The 15,604-nt window shown below is 39.2% G+C and overlaps 1 protein-coding gene across 5 annotated transcripts in view; it reads right to left on the bottom strand.

Moving 5' to 3' along the window:
• Window positions 1-15,604, bottom strand: part of DLC1 (DLC1 Rho GTPase activating protein) — a 406,041-nt gene that overhangs the window by 166,423 nt on the left and 224,014 nt on the right. Inside the window, exon 1 of one of the 5 annotated variants that reach the window (XM_059909789.1) lies at window positions 8,868-9,028. The exons of the other annotated variants lie outside the window; for them this stretch is intronic. Coding sequence (XP_059765772.1) covers window positions 8,868-9,006 — 139 coding nt within the window. The 5' untranslated portion in view covers window positions 9,007-9,028. Of the gene's footprint in view, window positions 1-8,867; window positions 9,029-15,604 lie in introns of those variants that run through there. 5 annotated transcript variants of the gene reach the window in all.

The raw sequence follows: 15,604 nt of genomic DNA, 5'->3' as shown, positions 1-15,604 counted from the left end.
TTACCACCCTCCTGGCGTACACACACACACCCTACTACTGTCACATCCTCATAGTGACACAGAGGCTCTTTTCTGCAATGATTCAAATGTTTTCATTTCCACGTGCAATAATGAGAAAGTGATAATTATGACTTGAAAAGTTAGTTATGTCAAGGAAATTTTCACTTATAAATAATGTTCATTGGGATACAAATGAGCATGACTACCAAAGTACAGAAAAACCAGTAATGATGAAATAGTGTGGATATCCTTTGTTATAATGAACTTGGGTCAGCAGTCAGTTCCTGCTGAAGACAGGAGAGAGGGAGGGGGAGGAGGGAGGGAGGGAGGGAGAAAGGTAAAGAGGGAGGGAGGGAAGAAAAAAGGAGGGAAGGAAGGAGGGGAGACAGACACCGATTGGCTCAGCAAGTACCTTAGGGTATCTGTCACACCATGCCTTAGAGGCTAGTTTTCTCTGTAGGTTACTTTTTTCCTGCCAAATAGACTCTAGACTACTGAAGTTCAGAGGCAGTTTTTAATTTATCTCTATCTTTTCTACCACATAGCATTATACTCAGTGCACAATCAATATTAGCTAATTTGTAGTTAGTACAAGGTTATGTCCATCCAATATAAAAACCCTCTGTTACTCTTTGCTTCAGTGGATGCTGTCTGCCTTCTTGATTGTACAGTGTCTGAGCCACGTCTCACGTTTTCTCTGTTTCTAAGGACCCTTATTTGAAAATGAAATGTTCAACCTTAAAAACGTTCCTGCTTTCTTTCATCCTTTGGCCTCTCTACCTGGGAACAGTAAGATGCCACAAGTAACTAGATTCTTTGGAATATATTAGTGAAGTCACTTCTAAGAAAAACAAGGCCATGATACATGAACATATTGTCAGTATTCAAAACATGCTTTAATTAAAATGTGGAAGCTGATAAAAGAAGTACTAATACAAATTCATATCTTCTTTGGTGATTTTCTCATTGATTTAATTAACCTTTGCATTCAGTAGATAACTGATTTTCAAACTACTGAAAGCAATCTAGAATGTCACTGATCTGAAATGAACCAGAATATTTTGAGATCATTTTATATATATGGAAATATAGAATTGCTTCACTATGATTGAATACTTAATCTTCAAATTCTATTATCTCAAGTATTTCTCTGCTCAGAGTGTGACAGAACCTTGGTGACTGGTAAACATTTAAGAATATAATAATTATGCCATAGTTTTAAAATATGGCATAATGGTGTAATAATTATGTCATAGTTTTAATAACTCATCTATCATTATTTTTCTTTTTTAAAAAAAAATCCAAAATAGGAATATCTCTCAAAGTTATTATCGGCAGAAAAGATGTCCTTACTTCCAGATTGGTTCCATAAGAAATTCTGTGAAATAACAAAAGACTTAGGACAATCTATTTCAGGTCTATAGCCCATGTATATTGAGATCTGAGACCAATCTTGCCAATAAACGAAACTATTTAAAGCGCAATCTCCAACTTTAGTTCATTCTGATTTCTGAATCAGTCAAAAGCACCCTGTTTTAGATAGTAACCTATTTTAAACTTTAGTACGCTTCAGCTCTGTAAAAAGGTCAGTATCTCATCTTAAAAAAATGATTAAAGATATGACCTCATAGCACTTTGGAAGTAACAAGTTTTTGTCCCATAAAGAGAATGGCCAGTTCATTAGGAAAGATGCACTAATTTGTCTGACCCTTCTTTGCAGAGCGGGTCTCCCTGACTCCACGGGGGCACCCACCAAGGGTTTGATTTATTGATTTATGTTTACAGGTTACTCTGCTCATGAGAGGGGCTGGGCCCACAGGGGTGTGCGGAGCAGTTTAAACGTGTTTCTCAACCTTTATGCTCCTGTCCCATCCCTCCCACCCACCCACGATTCCTCTATCTTCAGCATTTTGTAAGATGCAGTTTGCACTATGAAAACAATAAATCAGTTGTGTATATTTTTAAAAGCTACAAGTGCTCTTTCCATCACTGCCCCTTCCAAGTGTGTCTTTTCTCATCCCCCGCTGAGAGTCACTGGTTTAAAGATCAAATCAGTGATGAGCTTCAGAATCCCCTCAGTGTCCAAGAGACACTATATAGTTCTTCCTTAGTGACATGGGGTTCACATTGCCCAAGCTGGGCCCCTCTTAAATTCAAAGGTAGAATTCAGATGTCATCTTCATGGCTGGCAGTTAAGGACTGTGTCTGTCTTGTTTGTCCTTTCGTGCCTAGCACAGTGTTTTGCGTACGATAGGTTCTCAATAAATATTTGTGAGATTAATTAATAATTATGGGCCGATTTGGATGTTACTGAGTTTTGTCCGTGGACATCCACTAATGGATTTTTAAGGTATTGTCAAAAAATACCTTAGCTTAAATGGGGATAAAAATAGTAGTCTATACCTCTCAGGATTATTTTGAAGATTAAATGGGAAAATGCCTTTAGAGCTCTCAGCACAGATTCTGGCACTTAGTAGGCAATCAAATGACAACTTAATTATTGTTATGATATTATTTGTCATAAAGAATGCATCCAATGATAATAACCACCTACGGCTGGGTGCCACGTTTAGTTCATATTACAAAAAAAAATTTAGTTTGTATTAGCTGCTTAGTCTTTGGCTGTGCCTGAGAAAAGCAACAGTAGCACTATAGTTGTGAGTTTGATTATTAAAGGGATGTGTCACTTTGGTTTTCTTCCATGGTTAGGTCTTCATCAATAATTCCAACCAAATGCTTCAAAAATATCAGTGGTTGTTCACAAGCAATGTGGGAAGAGCACAGAAGGATCAATGCAAACCCATCACCATCACAAATAAGCGGCTCCAACACATGCCTTCCGGACAGCACATCCTCTTTCTTCAAGAATGGCAGATTATTATTAAGTGACGGGAACCAGAAATTGAAAAACACATACAATGGCAAGCTTAACTTCAATCTACTCCTTAATCATTTCTCTGGAATAGAGACCTTCCAGTGGAATGTTCTTTTTAATCCAGTTTTGGCTTCATGATATAGCTTCTGATGCTTAGGCAGACCTGTGACTAATATACCTCTTCTATTAAGCCTTTTGACTTTAGACACATTTGTGTAATTACAATGACCTTTGGCAAACTATGCAGACTGTTCCTACATACTATTTTAAATGAAGAAAGTGACAGAAGTTTTGCTCCAGAAACAGAGGCATGCGAAATATCCCTTCAAGTGGCAGCCTTGATGTTGAACATACTTTTTCCCATCCCGGAGCTGGGCCACGTGCTTGAAATCTCACCTGCTGGTACTGCTGCTCTTTCCCATGTTTGCCTCCATCTACATAGCAATTTTCAAAGCAGGTTCCAACTCGCTTGGGAAGACTCTCAGATATTGTATACCTAGCCTGACAAAGTCATATGCAAGGACTGATTCCCTCATCAATGTGCGAAAACAGTTATTTTCTAGTCACTTCATTTTGGATTTCAACACGGTCTGCACAAAAGTCACCTTCATTAGATTCTTCTTTGTTTTGCTCTGCAGGTACAGAAGTAAATCCCATTTCCATTGAAATGTTACCTTTTCTTTTCATTTATTTGGACTTGTTGAACTACTTTTGCCCAAAAGGCTTAGGCCAATTATAGGAGTGTCACACTATAGTGGTGAAGCTTCCTTGCAAGCAGGGCATAAGGAAAAGAGAAGTTATACCAACCAAAACTGATGGAGGGTTTACTTACGCCAGTGACTTTTCTGAGTACTTTGCATAGTAGCTCATATGATCCTTAAAATAATTTCATGACACAGGTACTATTTTCATCCTTTTTATATTGGTGAGGAACAGACTTGCCCCAAGTTACTCAGTACAAGAACCAGGATTCAAACCCAGCCAGTCTGATGTCACAGCCAGCTCTCTCAGCCACTATAGTATATTTCCTCTCATCAAAGCTGGCCTCAACATCAACATGCTTCTCTTTTTATTGAAACAGTCACATCTAATTTAATACATGCTCATATCCACCCTCCAGAAACGTGACCGTGTCTCATGAAGCATCATTAATGGTTGTCTCTCAGGCCCTTCGAAATGTTCTATCGTGTTGCATTCTTCTAGAGAAGTCTTTGTTTACTGGAGGAGCCTGCATATTTTGAGGCATACATCACTCTTGGTTAAAAGGCATTCTATTTGCCCTTACTTGCTTTTCATGGTGAACCAATGAGCAGAAAACAGTTCACAGGAGTCAGTGTTTGTGGTTGCCTGTCATGGGAAATGGGCCAGAATTCTTGATGCCCTACTGAATTTGGAGCCAATATACTGCACAGTATGTTAAGCATTCTTTTTGCTGGTGAATTGGAGAGGTCAGCTGAAATGTAAAAATCTATTTCACAAAAGACAGAAGATGCTGAACATCCAACAAAATACCCCCGGGAGCAGAGGTGGGAGGAGGGTCCAATCTAACGTATATACTTGAAGCATTTATTTTATGTCCATTGAATCTCATCTGGATTGAGACTGGTCTAAATTTTCCTAACTTCTTCATAGGCAATTCAGTTTCTCTTCCTTCTCTTCAATGTTTAGCAATGGAACTAGTGACGTGTTCATAACATGTTGAGGTGTTTAGATTTTTTTGTCCTTATGTTTCCCTAATAGAGAGAATAGATTGAATACTTTTTAAAAAATCAGTGTTTTAAAAAACAACACTATAGAAGTTGTTCTTACCTTATTAGATGTTTTTAAATAAGAACTAATATTTAATTTCTTTTTGGTTTATTTATTCATTCCACTTTCCAAATTGATGAAAGCTACATGTGTCTTCTGGCTTTTGCCTTACTTTCAGTCTCTCTCTGTCTTTCTCATCTGAATTTTAGTTTCTTTTCTTCTTCCTTAGAGGCAGTCCTATTGGTGCATCAGTCCAAACCTGTTTGTGGAGCTTTGTCAAATATACATCAAAAAATTCCAGCCATCTCATGTATGACAGCCCAGCATCTCAGGCTATAAGAATTTTTGACTATAAGTATTTGAAAGCCACAGTAAGTATTAAGCAGGGATTTTTAATTTAGGGTCTATGGATAGATTTCAAGCTGTCCATGAACTTGGAGGAGGAAAAATTACATTTTTATTGTCACTAAACTTTAATTGAAAGGTAGTATTTCTTCCAATTATGAATGTTGACAAACTGCCATCCCTGCACACACAATGGTACTAGCTGTCCTGTGACTTTGGCACCAATAGAAATTCGACTTTTCCAAATCACATTACAGTTGTTGCAGATATCACAAAATCTCATTTACATTCATCTCTCCTCCACGGTTATGGTAGTTGTCAAACCCATTCCAGGACATACATGATTGCAGTTTTTCTCTCCACAGATGTTCATGAGATGCTGCCGGCCCCATTCAGCCGCTAAACAGGAAAGCTGAAGATTTGCATGTTGGTCACCTAGATATGGATGTTGTTCCCAAGGATTTCCTCTCTATAATGGTTGGTGACAAGGAGATGAATCAAAGATGACTGTTCAGTTTAATGCTATTTATTATAGCTGCAGTAACAATCTGCATGCTGTTATCTTTAAAAAACATCAAATTTACATTTACTTCCCTATATTTTGAACACATTATCCTGTTACAGAATTCATTCATCTTATATTGCCATATCAGAAAATTTTGGTTTGAACACCTTGATCACTATATTTCGTTCTAATTGGTTTCTGCTATAATTCTATATATTTTATTTATATATTAAAAATACTTTTCTGAGAAGTGGTTCATATGCTTCACCAGAATGCTAAAGAGATCCACTGGCACACGAAAGGTGAAGAAGTCCTATGTGAAAGGATTAAGGGGCGACAGGTTTTCAGGAATAAAATGCTCCCTGGAGCCAAGATGTCCTTGTGCCCAAGGGAAGGAGTGGCAAGGACACAGCAGACATGTAAGAAAGACGCACAATTTGCCCAGAGGATGGCTGTCGGCCCCATCTGTCACCCACTGTTAACCTCAAAGTTCTTATTCCCTGAAAACACAGTGCCATCCTATGCTTTTAGGAATAATGGTTGTAGAGGGAACAGGAGTAAGAGAACCCCTGTGGGCTGTGGGTAGGCAGAACATAACAATTACATATAAAGGAAGATGCAATTAAGACAGTCTGTTCCATCACTCCTCATGACTAGAAGGCCTTTCCCTAGCAGCAATTCTGTATTTTGTTTATATAAGGCTGTGGATCCTTAAAAATAACAGACGGAATCCTTGTTTTAAACATAAGGAAGTTTAAGGCAAGCAGAGGTAAATGATGGTTTGTGTACATAACACCATTTGGGGTAGATGAACTGGGAACTTCTAAGTTATGTAGGGGGTGTGTGTGTGCGTGTGTGTGTGTGTGTGTGTGTGTGTGAAAGAGAGAGAGACAGAGAAAAATAGAGAGCTAAATTGATTGACAGAGAAAATACCTAACAAGGAAACAAAACTTTGTCCCATGGCCAAACAGTCCGGTCAGGTAAAACCTCCGAAAGAAACTGAAATCTCAGATTAGTTTTTGAGAAACTTGGTGAAAGTCATCAAGGTAACAATCATCATGGAAATAATATTCCAGGTACTATTAACAGAAGTATTTCCCTCCAGAGCCTTCCAAACATGTTTTACCTGTCATCTCATTAATTTCACAACATAAGAGCAGCAGGAGGTTTGGACTTTCTACTGCTCTCCATTCTGCAAGAGAGGGCAAAGTGGTGTGATGTAAAATAAAGATTGGATCTGATGTTTAGAGAAATGGCTTTTTGTGGATAATTAACAGCTAATACTTAGCCTTTGGCCCGTGAGAGGGTGGGGTGCAGAGGAGAAGTTTGAGGGAAAGGATAGAAGTAAGTGGTCTTGAGGTCTGGATGTGCACCAGATGGGTCTCCACTTGATTGAGCTATGAGCCAAGGATAAGAGAGAACACAGAAAGAGTCCAAGTCCCCAGTAATCAGAGGCAGTTGTGGTAGCCAAAGTCCTTTCTTTTCAAGTATCATGTCTGGATATTCTACTGTGTAAATCACCAAAGAGGTCATATTTGTCTTAGAGAAACCTGAAAATACAAAGAATTTCTTCCTTCAGTGGACCTGAAGCAAAAGTCCTACTTGCTGTTAGAGTTGGGGAAATGTTTAATTTTTCATCACATGTAAAAAGTAACTATTTTTCTCTAAGTGGTCTTCATTCAGTGCTATATTTTGGACTCCATATAGACCCTTAATATATAACAGATAACTGACTAGGCAGAGACAGCAACTTTCCAGGGATAGTATCTTTTTTTTTTTAAAGAGGTCAACACCTGTCAAAAGCTCTTCATTTATGAAAATTTAAGAGGAGGTCTGGGAAGCAAGACTGAATCAACCTTAGTTTCAAATCAAAACACCAAGCTACAATAAGATATTTTTGTGTTATCTTTAATAAGGCATTATTTGTGGAATCTTTCCATTTGGGATGATGGATTTGTCAAGAAAAGTAACAGTGAAGCAACAATTGTTATTTTTTGTCCAAGCCTCAACCAATTACAGTCATGAATTTTATACTCTCATATCTTTATGTCTTAAACTTCCTCTGGCCAACTGGAAATTGCTATCACTTAAATCTACCTTAAAACCCACTAATTGTAAAGTTGGATTTCTTTAAGGTATCACATTTTACTCTAAAGCCATAATAAAATGATTAAATTTAAAATATTTTACTCTCTCCCCTACCTTATGGCAGACTTGACATTGTTTACTCTCTCCCAGTCCTGGGCAATAGGGTTTAGTTTAAGAAAGAGAAAGATATTCATGAGCATTTGGGACAAATTTATAGCCTACAATGATATGTTATCTTCCTAATCTGCTTTATCACAATCACAAACCTTAACTTTCACCTCTTCAAGTCATGTCAGGACAATTAGATCAAAGTCAAATGGACTTTTATCAAGAACACACAGCACGGAAATCTGGACTGACGCTTGGGGGCCACATCTAATATTTTTAACCATTCAGAACTTCATTCAATATATGGAAAAACAACTGGATTAACCAAGAAGGTTAAGAAAACACAATCTTTGACCCATCTATGCAAATGACATAAGTATACAGACTTAGCAAACAAGAAGGAGCCATTAAACACTCTTGGGATACCTTCCCTGGATTTGGAGAGGTTTTTTTTTTAATTGCAAGATGCTATTCTTTTAATCAATTTATGACTATTCTTAATACCAGAATCAAGCAGAAGTTCCCTTTTCCTTAATGTACCCTTTCAAACAGTCTGCCATTTGGTGGCTGTCACATGAGCCCTAGAACGTTTGAACTGCACACTGTATTTATGTTTTATTATATTTCAAAAGCCTGCCTCTAGCATACCTGACACCCTCTTGGACCTCAGAGCAGCCCCAGGCTGCCAGAGGAAATACCAGCAGGCTTTCACCAGGCAGGGCACATTACTCCCCTGCCACTCAGCCTCCCAGGCCCCTCTCCTGCTTGCGCCAGGCCACCTCCGCCAGACCAGCTCCACAGCCGACCCTCACCAGCCGAACAGACCTTGGTGCTTTTGCCTAGTGTTGTTCACCACTGATTTCCTGACATTTGAAAGGACCTTGCTTTTCTTTTCAAGGTTAAAAAAAAAACAAAAACCCACAAACCCTCTCATAAAACCTTATCTAGAAATAACAAGACCAGAAATCAGAGAGGCATTGGAGTTAAAAAACAAAAACAAAAACAAAAACAAAAAACAAACCCACTCCAGAAACGTTAAACCCCAGAACAAGGGAGATTGAAATCATTGCCGTGACAGTGATGAACTTTATCCAGCTGATGCGATCATGAATTATCCGAGTTAATAACTGTGCCTGTGTATTTCATCGTTTTGCTTTTCAAACCTCTCGTCCTCACCCTCCGCCCTTCACCCCTCACCTGCCAGCCGTCTGTCTCGGGTGTTTTTCCAAATGACATCCAGGGCTCTGGCCGTGGAGTCTCGGATGTGATCACTGAAGGACCTCCGGAGAGGGGCTCTCAGGGGCCGCGCCATCACGTTGGCCTCGGGGTCGCCCATCCGCCGCAGCTGCAGAGGACTTCAGCGCAGCCTCGGCGCAGCGACCATCCCTCGGGGCCGCTCCTGCGGAGGTCCCTCCCCGGCTGCGGGCTGTCGCCGTGCCAGGCGGCCGGGCTGCGTGCGCGCCGGGCCCGGGGGCGAGCGAGCCGCGCGCGAGCCCCGCGCCCTCAGGAGCCCGGCATTGCGGCTGGGCTCGCGCAGCTGCCCAGGGAGCGCCGACTGCAGGCGGCTGCCTGGCCGGCCGCCAGGCCCGCGCGGCGGCCACATCTGGAAAGGCTTACAAATGAGCCCACGACACCCTCGCGCAGCTCTCGAGCTGCCTTCGTGGCTGTCTAGATGCTTCTCGCTTCCTGTGTAATCCAGTAACTTGACTTGGTAGAGCTCGGCTGATGCTCTAGTCAATAACGTGTCCCCCTGCCCTGGCAAGCCAGGTCCCCTTGCAGTTTTGAAGGAAAGGCCAGGCAGGAGGCAGAAAAGGGAGGGAGGGGGAGGAGGGGTGGCAGGTAGGATTCTCTTCCATTCTTAAGGATAATTCTCACTCACATTTATGTTTTATCAACTCACTTGTGTTTTTAGATTGGGCTGTTTACGGGACAAAGTCCAACCTTTAGTCGTGCTTGTGGGAAGGAGATAGGCTGTAATGAATGTTCTTCACATCGGTCTGGATTCCGGCTAGGAAGCAGACACCTGAGTTTTAAACTTAATATTGATCAGCTCCTCATAATTCCCCTCTAACTATGTTTCTACTTACATTCAGTGGTTTCATCAGATAATTCTAAATAAGGATCAAATGTCCCCTGATTTTGTGACTCTTTTGGTTCCCAGTAAGCAAACTTCATCGTTATGATTGCAAATCAAAAATTCTGCCCAGAAGAATTTAAAAAATAAGTAGTGCCAAGCACCATGAAATCAAAATATGGGCCAACTGCTTCTTTTAAAAGATACGTTTTTGAGTTTCTAAAATGCCAAATGAATCTATTTCTCTGACAATGAATTTGGCTGATTTTTTACCTTTCAATGCATTAATAATCCTCTCTTTTTTTTTATTGTCCCCTAAATCCAATCTTATAATTTTCAATGTTTGGCATGGAGGCTTAATTATGGCATCAGATAGTATCTAAGGGCTAGTTCGTCACCTTTGCAAAATTACATAATGCTGTAAAAGCACTTCATAAATTGCACGGCACCATGCAAATGCTAAAGATTATCATAATTATTTTTATACATGAAATCATTTTTCAGTCTCCAAATTTTCACAGCGTGCATCCTCTTTCCCATCAACTTTGACAGCTGAATTATTCAAAGGATGATGATTAAATTAGTGCAATTGTGCTCATGAGTTACAAGTAACTCTAGTACCACTGCTTATTAGTAACCCATGTGTCCTAAACTGTATTGTTTCCAGATTGTTCATACTCTACCAATGTGCTTCTGGTAGATACTTACTTCTTTGCCTTATTATTGGGCTGGGCATAGATTAGGAGGCAATAAGTACCAGCTGCTGAGGCATGTAGACCTCTGTGCCTGTGGAAGCCAATCCCAAGGGAAAATTCTCCATAAAATCTCAAAAAAATTGACTGCCTAATATCTGGGTCTATTTTAAAGCGAAGTACCCGAAGTCTGTGTGTGTGTGTGTGTGTGTGTGTGTGTGTGTGTGTTTCTCCTTCAAAGAAGTCTGGGTACCTTGAAGCAGGTTGACTCATTTCCTGGTCACATGGAACAGGACAGGTCTATGTGGACCCCTTTTGCAGAGGAGCAGCATGAAGCAACCATAGCACGAGCAGTGAACCACACACTGTGCTAGGCATGGGGATGTTGAGGATGAATAAGACACTGGCTCTGTCTCTGAGGAGGAAGAATCACATTGGCCACAAATAATTTCAAAATAGTGTGATAAGTTCTATGATCAAAGCATGTGCAAAGGAGCACAAAGAAGGAAAAGGTAGGCTGGATTCCTAACTCCTCTTAGGCACTGACTTCATCTGAATTTCTAGAACTGTGACAGAGTCAGGGGCATACAGTCATTCCTAGCACCGATACCAACAACTGACTGTCTGAGTCATGCCAAGTGACTGACTACAATGGCACAAAGATTTTCTATACCCAAATGCAGAAAGGAAGGGGGAGCAATAAAGGGGAAATAGCATTTACTGAGCACCTATGATGTACCACAGACTCTTCTAGCACTGGCTGTAGACTCATGTATATAGACCACTATTGTTGCTATACAGACCACTATCGGTGTTATTATCTCTACTTTACAGACGAGGAAACTGAAGCACAGAGAGAAAAGGTCAGATAGTAACTGGCAGATCCAGGATTCATACCCAGAACTGTCTGCGTCCAAAGCTCATTAGCCTCCCAATCAATTTGATTGGTCAGAAACGAATGATAGTGATGGTAATGACTCATTAAAACTATCTAGGCTCAGTTGATAATAAGCTATGGGCCAAAGCTCCATAATCTCATCCAAATAAAATCACCACTGGACCTATGGTGTGGAGGAAGAAGCCTGAGTTTCAGATGAGTTTTAGGTGATGCTAGCTATGGAAACTCAAGGGCAATGAGTCAAGAGAACCAAGACAATCAAGTCAACGCATACTGTCTAATGATGGAGCATTCAAGTCTGAGCTCCAAAGTGTTCCCAAATGACCCTCCTTCTCCTCTGCAGCACTCACTTTCCAGGACAATACTCCTAGTACTTTGCTTCTTGGAAAAAAATCTACTTATTCTAAGTACAAGTTCCATTAGGTAGAATGACCTAAGCTATCTGAAAGGTTTTTATGTCTTTTAAAAAAGGAAACTTACCAACATAAATGTAATGTTTATTGATCGACGATCGGAGAGGAGGAACACAGCTAAATATTTTCCAGCAAGGTGGGCTTTCATTATTGATTTAACCATAGCCCAAAGCGGGGCTGGCAACTTGGTCCCTCATTTCTAAAAACTCATTAAATCCAAATTTCATTGTGAGGCTATTTCAAGTACTTATGGATGAATCTTGGCCACATATCATGGGTAGAGTGTAAAAACCATTCTAATAGACAGCCAATTTTAAATTATTTTTATTTCTGTTTTCCGTCTGCATTTATTGGCCGTTAGAAATGTTCCACACAGAAAAAGTGCTTTTCAGAATTCACTGTTTATAGAATAACTCAAGTTTTATTTCTACAAATTTGAGATAATCCAAATCTCCTGTAACTGTGAGAGGTGAAGATAGTATGTGATAATTAGTGTTGGTCTCAGCTTGGCAGATGGGAGGAGTGGGAATATGAGAAGTCATTTGGTGTTTTTCAAGATCCCGCTGGGAACTGTAAAAGCAGTCAGAAGAGCAACATTATGATCTGATTGCTTTTCAGAGCCTTCTTTTTGTGATAAAGGGCTAGTTTCAGCCATTGGTGGAGCTGCCCTCTGACCTGGGGAAGCTTTGCAAACTCTTCTAGATCCCTGGAGAGCAGAGATTCTTGTCAGTATACTAAGCTACAGATTCTGGCTTAAGTACATCTCTAGTATTGTCCATCTAAGAAGATCATCCCACTTTGGTAATGTATTACAGATTTTATCTAATTTTGTCTAATTTATAAATTTCATCTTCTTACTGCAAACAAAACTTTTAATTTTATAGTGTTTCTAGGTGCTGTGTGCTTCGATCTAATGACAGGGACACCTTCTTTTCCAAGCCCGTATAACATAAATCCACTTGGGCCTTATGGCCACTCTCATTTGCTGATGCAACTTATTTACGCCTTCTTTGGAGCAATTAGAACATTTAGGATTACCTGAAGTTCTGGTAGGTTCCTTCAAAACAATGTGAATAATGAAGGGAAATGGAATGTTTATTTAGAGTCACTGCCATGCATGGATCTAGGTCTTTGGTGCAGGAAGGAAATTACTAAAACTCCATTTGGTTAAGTTCTGTGAGTGATCCAGCCCCTGCAACAGGACAGCAGGTTTAGTGAATGACAGTGTCTACCCTGGCCCTACAGGTCGGCCTCAAGGGCTGTAACTCCACAAAGGGAGTTCTCTTCCATTATGTAGGTATCCAGAAGCGCATGACAAGGAGAATTCATAATATGAAGCTTCTGTAATTCTGGGGAAGGTGTAAATGGTTTCTGTTTGCTCCAATGAACAACATCTAGCATGTAGATTACATGTTGCCAATGACTGTTTCATTTTGAATTTTGTTTATTTAGCATGACCATCATTAGTACACTTGCTCTGATGCAAGTGACAACTTTATTTCTTAATTGCTTCTGCATTTGGGACCCTAAGGGTTACACTGAATTTGTTGAGAATCGCTTTTGTGACAAACTCAAATGTTCTCAAAGGGCTCAAGTCAAGGTTGTGTACACTATTAGGTATCTATTTATGCTTGATAGACCAATAGATCACTATGACAATTTTCTTCAAATTGGTGATCTCTGACCTGGGGGCGGACAAGATCCTCCTTAGAAGGCAGGAAGAAGATCTTAGAATCTGTATCTATGTATATAGTTATTTAAATATTTCTATTTTTGTCAAATGTGCAAAGGACATAAGTATAGTGATTTATGATCTAATTTAAATAAGTGTATATGCTCAGAAAGTTTTACTGATGGGAGTTAGTGATCAAAGAAGTTCAGAGACTGTTTCTCTGCAACTACTGATATATACCAAATCACACTATCTTTCAGAGTAAAATCAACTTGTTTGGGGCATAGTGTTGAATAAATGTAGAATAGGAAAGGGTGTAATAGAGCAGGAAGTGAATATAAGGAAAGAGAGAAAGACTTCCTTTTATTCTTGACTGATGCAACAATACTTTATTTCCTTTTCAACTATGGAATCTCATTACTATCTATACTTTCTGAAACAAAGTTCACCTGGGCTGAGAAAATTCACCTTGCTTGTGAGAAAGGAAACTGCTATTGACTAAATGTTTGTGTCCCCCCTCACAAATCCATATGTTGAAACCTAATCCCCAATGTGATGGCATTAGGCGGTAGAGCTTTTAGGAGGTGATGGGGTCATGAGGGTGGAGTCCTCATGAATGGGATTAGTGCCCTTATACAAGAGACCCCAGAGAGCTCTCTTATCCTTTCTGCCATGTGAGGGCTCGGCAAGAAGACGGTGGCTATGAACCAGGCAGTCAGCCCTCACCAGACACTGAATCTGTTTGCACCTTGATCTTGGACTTCCCAGCCTCCAGACTGTGAGAAATAAATTTCTGTTGTTTATAAGCCACTCAGTCTATGGCATTCTGTTAAACCAGCCAAAACAGACTAAGATAGAAACAGGTTTCATTTCAGTCCTGCTCCTTGATGGCTTTGTGATCTTGAGACAGCATTTTCACAACTGCTAAAGAGGGGATTGACTAGTTCACTGATCCTGGCCCAGAGCAGGAGATGGAACTGGTGAATATCAGAATCACGCAGGATGGGGCCTCTCCTATTGAAGTGGAACAAAAAGGTTAAATAATTCTACTGGGCTAGATGGTCTCATTCCACTTCTAAAAAATACCTCAACAGAATCTTAACTATTAGTAAATTAATTGCCCATTTTTATCCTTTCCTCAAGCTATTTTCAAGTGGCTTTGAATATATTTCTTTGGAATCGTTCATTTGTTTATTTTGGTTTACTCCTTTCTCAATTATTTCTTTTTTATTTTCTGTAGTTGACTCATTTTCTATACTGGAATTTTTGGCAAAGAGACAGGAAATAAAAGATACTAGAGAATAGGAAGAGGAAGTAATGATGCTCCCAGAATTTTTTTAATGTAATAATTTCAGATTTTCTTCTATGTTATGATTTCAGAAGGTTAAAATATTTTTAATTTCTATAGAAAAATCAACAAGGATACCTCACCAATACTAATGCTAAAGAAATAATGCATCTATAATTTATATTTCCTTATAAAAGAACAGGAATAATGGTACCAAAATTTTAGGTACAGTAAAAACCTCAGAAGAAAATGATTTCCTTTTTCTTATTCTTCATTTTCTTTTAATTTTAAATTCTTCCTTTTATCCTTTTAGTTTCCTATCCTTCATTCTTCACAGTGTAAAATTCCAGTATGTTATTAATTAAAGGAGTCGAGCATTATGACATAGAATTACAGTGATTTCTCTGCTTACTCAGAAGTATATTATGACTACTTGAATTGCTTTTAAATTGTATTTATTTCAATTCATACTAGCTATTTTATGTATATTTTTACTGAGATTGGGACCAAAAAAAAATAACCTCTTGCTGATTCTGAATTATAAGACTTCCTTCTGAGAAATAAATAAAATATTCAAATGTTTTATTTTACCTTTATGTAAGTCCACTGCCACAAATCTCGGTAAAGAATGCCAGATAGGATTATCCTTTGGATTATAACAATCAACAATAACCTCAAATAACATGCTACACTAATAATGAAATCAAAAGCAATTTTGGATGACGGCTGAATGATATACTCAAGCATATACATTCAGGCATAATTTCAAAGTCAGATGAAATAGGAATCCAAATATTTGTCTATGTTACTATAACCTATTGATTACACCCTTCCAATAAATGTCATATATTGTGACAAGACCCAAAACACTGCCAATACTAACAGGCTTGAATGTTT

Source organism: Balaenoptera ricei, chromosome 21 (assembly GCF_028023285.1).
Source record: "Balaenoptera ricei isolate mBalRic1 chromosome 21, mBalRic1.hap2, whole genome shotgun sequence".
NCBI classification, from domain to species: domain Eukaryota; kingdom Metazoa; phylum Chordata; class Mammalia; order Artiodactyla; family Balaenopteridae; genus Balaenoptera; species Balaenoptera ricei.
The sequence above is the reverse complement of the archived record's forward strand: the minus strand, read 5'-3'. Positions and strand labels throughout refer to the sequence as shown.